We start from the raw sequence: 7,038 nt of genomic DNA, 5'->3' as shown, positions 1-7,038 counted from the left end.
AGAAGCCGCGGCCGGCTCGAGGCGCGAGGTCACCGGCGTGTGCAGCATGCCCGACATTCAAGTCCGCGTAGACCAGTGGTCCCCAACCTTTCCGGCGCTGGGGAGCGGCTGCAGACAGATGGAGCTTCGCTCGCCCACCTGCCGCTCACCTCCTGCTGTGCGGCCCGGTTCCTGAGGGACCATGGACCCGTCCCGGCCCTTGGCCTGGGGGTTGGGGACCCCTGGTGTCGGCCATTTGCTAAGACGGGCCACGTGCTGAGTCATGAGGTGAGTCGAGGGTGGGACCATATGGGCTCTGTCCTCTGACCTCGATGGAATTAGGACTCGGTAACAGAAAGATCTGGAAAACCCCAGGTGTTTGGAAATTAAACAATATACTTTGAAATCACCTAAGGTCAAAAATGAAAGCACAAGGAAAAGTGGAAGATGTTTCAGGCTGAAGGTAGGAACAGTGTGTAGAGCGGAGCCTGGCGGGGGCGTGGGAGTCAGGTTGACGGGTCGGCCCCGCCGTCACGTCTCCCCGCAACGTGGGGTCTTCGTCATAGCTCGCTGTGTTTCCAAAAGGAACGGAGGTTAGGGGGCCGCGGGCGGGAGCATCTGATCACGCCGCCGCCGTCGGCCTCCAGCTGCAGTGTTCAGCGTCCCTAGGGGTGCTGGAGGGGGCAGCCAGTGCCACGCAGCCCTGGGCTGGGGAGGCGCATCTGCCCCCCGATTGTGCCGTCCCTCTTGGCACCTCAGCATAGGGCCTCTGGTCACAGGCCTCATGCGCAGTGTCCACAGGGCAGAGGCCAAAAGGCAGGCCTTCACGAGCAGCGTGGGCAGGGGTCTGGAGCCCGGGTCCTCGGCACATGTGGTCTCTGTGCCTGGTACCTGCTCTCAGTGTCTCTGGTTCCGTCTTGAAGACCCCTCCCTCCCACGGGAGGGTGAGGGCGACGTGGACCACTTCAGTTACTTGTTTTCTTAGTGAAGGGGATGCAACTGTCAGTGATAAGCAGGCGACTCCCCGCCCACCTGTGCCGTCCGCCTCAGGTCTCGCTGCTGCAGACACCTGCCAGCGCTGTCCCTCTGCGCTCCCATGCGGGGTGACAGACCGCGTGGGGACCGTGAGAGAATGTCGGGAACACTTAATGCCAGCGTTCCACAACGCAGATGGCATGCACAGGCCCCTTCAAAGACACCACTGCCAGCTATGTGGCCGTGAGAAGGATGAGAAATTAAAATAACCTATGTGTATGTAAGAAATTGAAATGAAATGAAAAGCTTTCTCAGAAGAAAACTCTAGGCCCAGATGGCTTCACTGGTGAATTTGATCAAACATTTAAGAAAGAAACTAACAAAATACCCAGAAAACAGGAGGGAACACTTCGCAACTTGTTTTATGAGGTCAATGTGACCTCGATAGCAAAACCAGACCGAGACATTACAAGGAAAGGAAACCCAGGCCAGTGTCCCTCACAGACACAGACACTTAACCAGACGGCGGCAAGTCAGACCGGCCTGCGTCCCGGGGACGTGCGCGTCCCGATCGGAGCTGGCGCACGTTGGCGGGCCCGGGCCGGAGGGGCTGCGGCGTCAGGGTTTCCGTGGGCCAGGAAAGAAAGGGGGCTTGAATGCGGTGGGGGAGCAAGGGCAGGAAGGCCCCTCGTGCCCGGGTGCCTGGCAGTGTCCACCCCCTTTCCTGAGGCCCTGCCCTCTGACCTGGGGGCCAGCGGGTGCAGATGCTGGTCTGTCTGGGTCATGTAGGGCCATCTGGCGCCCACACGTCCCACGTCCTCTCCCACAAAGGCAGAGTCGTGCACTCTCCTCGGAGCGCTGACACAGGCACCGGCGGTCTGGGGTCCTGCACCCGCCGCCTGCACCCCGAGTGCCTTAGTGGCAAGTGGGGGGCCTGGCACTGGGGCTGAGGGTTGGAGAACACGCTGGTTCACTTTATGGGCTATATCTCTGGCCACGAGGCTCAGCAGGGGCCCCATCTTGCCGCATGGCTTCAGAGAAGCAGGACCGAGACCTCCGGAGCCAGGAGCGCTGGAGGTTGGCGGCCGGCCAGGCAGTGCGGGCGAGCGGGCGTTGGGGGCGGAGCAGCAGAGGGGTGGCTGACTGGGCGCTGTGCCCCGGTGGGGGGGGCTTTGGTCCGGTCCGACGACGGTCAGCGTCCAGACACGTAGCGCTGTCCGTGGGGATGCCGGCATGCGCCCGGACCCTGCCCCCCGGCGGCAGCTCCACCCCCAGCCCCGGGGCTGCCCGAGCTCCGTGAGGCTGGAGGCCATCGTGGGGCCTGGAGCTCGGCTCCCTGTGCCTTCAGTGCCCCGTCCGCTGCCCCGTCCGCTCCAAGTGTGTGTCCCAGGGCACCCTGGGACACGTCCACGTGCAGACAGCTGCCCGGGTCCCACGGAGGCCCGTGGCGAACCACAGCAGCTCTTGCCCGGGGGTGGGGGTGGACTCGGCCCAACGTCCTAGCTGTTCTGAGAGGGTCCAGGTGCCGGGCCAGCCTCATGTGTCCCCGGCGGGGCTGCCCTCCTGCAGGCATCGCTGGCCCGGCTGGACGTGGCCGTCCCCCGCCTTCGTGGCGGTCACACTGGGCGTGGGTCCGCGGCTGGGCAGGTGCAGGGCGCCGCCTCTTTAAGGCGACATCACAAGGCCGCGGAAGGTGGGCGGCGCGGGGCTCCGGCCGGACTTCCACCTCCACGGGCTGCGAGCCCGCAGGCGAGCGGGCGCCATGGCCGAGGGCGGCGAGCTGATGAGCAGGCTGGTGAGCGAGAACGCCGACCTGAAGCGGCAGGTGCGGCTGCTCAAGGAGAACCAGATGCTGAAGCGCCTGCTGAGCGAGAGCTGCCCGGAGCGCGGCCGCGGGGCCCGTGCGCCCCCGCTGCTTTTTGACTGCTCCCCGGGCGCTGCAGGTGAGGCGCGGGCGCCCTGGCCTGTCCTCGGCCAAGGCCCCTCCTCGCTGAGCCTGGCTTCCCCCCCGGAAGATGGCTGGCCGGCCTGGCACCCAAGCCGGAGGGCGTATCCGTCGGCAACGTGCACCCCGGCGCTGCCACCATGGTCCCTGGGTGGCCCCGGTGCTGGCACTGAGCTCCTCTCGCCGTCCCTCTGTGCCGGCCTCGGGTGCCTGCAGCCATCTGCTCACACGCCGGGGCGTGGGGCCGAGGGTGAGGCGGCCCCCAGGAGCCCTGCACGGCGCTGTGGGGGGCCCTGGGAGGGAGTGTGGAGCCACACCCCGCCCGCCTTTAGCGACACGCAGGGTAGCAGGCTCTGACCAGTCACTGCGGGGGCCGTCACCTCTGCCAGAACATTCTTGTGAAAGGGCCTCACCCTGCGGAGCGTGGGTGTGGCCTGTCGGGGGCAGAGGCGGGGGGCACAGGCCATCTGGACATGGACGGCGCACGAGCCCTGTGATAAGCCCTTGGAGGGGATGCTCTGAGGCCGCCTGGACAGGGCGCGCAGAGGACGACTTGGCGCCTGTGGACCTGCTGTCATGGTGAGCCGTTCAGCCGCGCTGGGGAACATGGTGTCACCACCAAGGCCGTTAACGAAACTGCTGCCACCGCCCCCACGGGACACGCCGGGGTGGGCCCCTGGGCTCTGCGTCGGCTGCGGAGTTCACCGGAACACCTGCCACCACCCCCAAGCAAGCGCAGCCTTGTGGGAGGCAAGGCCTCCTAGCCACGGTGGTCGCTTGGAGCCCAGGGCCTCAGAGCTGTCAGGTGACGGTCCTCGATGGCATCTGGACACTCTGAGCCTCCAGAGGACCTTGAGGTTGGAGCCGGGACAAGCGTGGGGTTCCCGTGGCGGGGAGGAGCAAGGCGCCGGGAGGGGCAGCTGGAGAAAAGCTGGGCTTTGGGTCGGGCCAGCTGCAGCCTTGTGTTCTGGGCTCCCACCAGTGGCCACGGCACACGCATGTCACCAGATGCTCACTGCACAGGGCTGGACTTGGTGCCGTGTTCCAGGTATGACAACCTGCGGGCAGAAGGTGGGCTTTGGCTGTGAGCTGACCCTCACTCAGGCCAGCTATTCCTGTCAGCACCTATGTCACAGCTGAGTCTCCTGTGGGCAAGCCCAGGTCTCGCTGGACACCAGCCTTAGGAGAAGCCCCAGCCACTGGCCAGTTGAGGCCACCGAGCTCCCGCAGAGACCTTGGCACCCCAGCTCAGAGTGCGCCCCTCCACGCTGGGCTGCTGGGTCTGGCTGGCCCAACCCTCAGCTTCTGCTGGTGCGGCCCAGGCCCCGGGGACTCTAGCCTGGAGGACCAGCTGCAGTTTGTCACAGAGGGACTTTCAGGCCTGCTGGCAATCCCGCAGTCCCCGGCCTCCGCTGCCAGACCAGGATGCCCCAGCCTCGCGTGGCACGTGCCGCACTGCTGGCCGCTGCGAGGCCCCTGTCCACACTGGCGCGGCCGCTGCGAGGCCCCTGTCTACACTGGCTCGGCCGCTCTCTGGGTGTTGCTGGGTCTTCGCGGGTGCCCCGGGCGCCTGTCGGCTTTCGCTCAATCTCACCGCGACCATGCGCCTCGCGGCCTCCCCGTTGGTCTCCTCTGGAGACCAGGTGGCCCCGTGAGGGGTCACGCTCCCCCAGCCCAACCTCACGACTCTGTGGCCACTGTCGGTGTCACCTGGGCCCCCGGACCTGCACTGGGTGCTGCCCGGAAATCACAGATCAAAGGCCACGTGCGCTTGAAAGGAGACAGCGGACAGATGTCTCCAGGAGGCTCTGGCCCCGCACGGCCAGCGGAGGGCGGCAGAGGATGGGGCCTCCCGCACTGTCAGGGCACTGGGCGGCGGGGACAGCCACGCCTGCTCCACGGGCCCGGAGATGCCTCGCCCTCGCCAGCTGCTCCTGCACACGGCTTTTCCGGCGGTGACTCGTCTCCAAAGGGGCTGGGTCTCAGTTCTCGGGGTTCCCAGCGGCTGCTCGCCGCTCAGTGCTGGGTGGACTTCGGCAGCCGCCGAGGACTCTCCTCCAGCTTGGGCCTCCTCCAGGCGCGGTGCCCCCTTGGTCGCGAGTGCGTCTGCAGGCGCCTGAAGCGCAGAGCCACAGATGACCCACAGTTCGGTGGGTGCCTCCCACCCGTCTGAAGGACAGTTCCTTCTGCCGTGAGGCAAACGCCCGGCGACCCAGAGACGGCTCGTTGGGGCGCACCCCAGCGCTGGGGGGCCGGCTGGAGGTGGCGGCGCTTCCTCTGGACTCGCCGCCGCGTCCGCGGGGCGTGTGGCAGTCCCTGTCGTGACGCTGCCGCGCCTCCCGTGTCCTCCTCCGGCCGCCACCAAACCTTCCCTGACCGCTCGGTCTGCTCCTGGGGCTCCCGTCTGTTCCCTACGACGAGCGACGTCCTTTTCTGCTGTAGTTTCGGAGCCATCAGACTCGATGTATTTTGTGAAGCAGTTGATTGTCGACGTCCAGCCGCTTCGCGCGCCGTTTATGCCACGGTTTCCCGGTCCATTCCCGTTTTCCGTGTCTGCAGCGACACAGCTCAGAGACGGTCGTGTCAGACGAGCCCGCTGTCTCTGCCGCGTCTCCGTCCCTCGGGTTCTCAGAACCCCGCCTCCGGCAGCGTGGGCAGTGACGACTCTGTCTGCCCGGGCTGGGGACACGCAGGCTTGCTGCTGGGGAAGGGTCTTTCCAGTCCTTATTTTAAAAAAAACAAAAAAATTGAGAAATGGCTCATTTTGTTTGATTTTGATGACCTCGTCCCGGCATTGGTGGGGGTGCCCTCGGGGCTCCCCACGCCTATCTGCGGGTTCTCGTTTCGCAGCTCCCTTGGGAGACCCTGGGGTCCTGGGCTCTTCGGAGTCGTCTGGATGGGGCTCCTCCCCCGGTCTGGGCGGCACTTTCCCCCTGTGGGTTCTCGGCAGGAATTCTGTAGCGGGGTTGTGACAAGTCGTGACCTCGATCCAGCATCTCTTCATTTCTTCAGTGTTCCCACCCCATTTAGATGACACAGAGATTATGAATCGTTTGGGAACGTGGGAGAGCTCACCACCCACCCAGCCTCGCAGCCCTTTAGAGCATAATTGTTTCGTAACGTCTAGATTTTTCTTCTTTCCTTATTGGTCTGTTTAGGTTTTCCACTTCTTTTTGAGTCATTTAAAAATAATCTCCCTTTTAATAAAAATCTCTCCTTTTATTGAAGTTTTAATTAATATACAATCGTATACAGTAGTCTTTTATAATTTAAACAATCTCCCTAGTCATTCTTATATTGCTTTTCTCATTTCCAGTTTAATTCCCGTATATTTTATTTCTCTAAAGTAGCTTTCTACAGTTTTGCTGTCTTATTGGACTTCCCATAGAGCTGTTTCCAGTTTATTTTTGTTGTTGTTTTTATTTTTTTAACTTTTGCTTTCCTTAAGAGTTCCTCCCATATCTTGACTTGAATGTTTAATTTTGGAGGGGGTATAAAATAGTAATTAAAGCACTTATATTACTAATTTTACACTAGATACAGTTTTATTAGTTTTATTATATTTTATTTTTATTTTTTTTAGGCGAGGCGACCCTTGGTTGACCTCACAGATTGCAAGGACCTTGTCAGCTGACAATCCCTTATCTTTTATTTTTTACGCCTACAGCACCCCGTCTTCCCAGCTGGTCTCCCATCCAAGTACTAACCAGGCCCGACCCTGCTGAGCTTCCGAGATCAGACGGGACCGGGCTCGTTCAGCGGGGCGAGGCCGTAGACCTAAATACAATTTAAATGTACCGATGTCTTAATATAGTGCCCTGATTCTCATTTCTCAATGATCATGTTTTCCTGTTTTTATTTCTTTTTTAATCTGATCGTTATTCTGGTAAATATCCTTTAATTTTGAGGAGATGGAGTTTTTGGTTGAGTCTTGTTATTTTTTTATAGTTTTATTATAATGTGTCCTGAAAATAGACCTACATTTTGGACTTGACTGGTGTTAAGAAATTTTTTTTTAATGTTTAACACGACTTATTGAAATCTTGGGAAGAACAGAGTGCATTACAATTCACTAAATAGAAGGTAAAGCGGAGCCTGCACCCACCCGACTGCAGCAAAGACCCTCTGACCGCAGACGA

The 7,038-nt window shown here is 61.0% G+C and overlaps 1 protein-coding gene and 1 pseudogene across 1 annotated transcript in view; one reads left to right on the top strand and one right to left on the bottom strand.

Moving 5' to 3' along the window:
- Window positions 1-2,966: 2,966 nt before the first annotated feature.
- SPATC1L (spermatogenesis and centriole associated 1 like) overlaps window positions 2,967-7,038 on the top strand; it is a 12,726-nt gene continuing 8,654 nt past the window's right edge. Inside the window, exon 1 of the mRNA XM_025040299.1 lies at window positions 2,967-3,478. Within this exon, the coding sequence (XP_024896067.1) occupies window positions 3,476-3,478 (3 nt within the window). The 5' untranslated portion in view covers window positions 2,967-3,475. The remainder of the gene's footprint in view (window positions 3,479-7,038) is intronic.
- LOC112471657 lies at window positions 6,558-6,676 on the bottom strand (annotated as a pseudogene).

This window comes from Pteropus alecto, unplaced genomic scaffold (assembly GCF_000325575.1).
Source record: "Pteropus alecto unplaced genomic scaffold, ASM32557v1 scaffold339, whole genome shotgun sequence".
Lineage (NCBI taxonomy): Eukaryota > Metazoa > Chordata > Mammalia > Chiroptera > Pteropodidae > Pteropus > Pteropus alecto.
The sequence above is the reverse complement of the archived record's forward strand: the minus strand, read 5'-3'. Positions and strand labels throughout refer to the sequence as shown.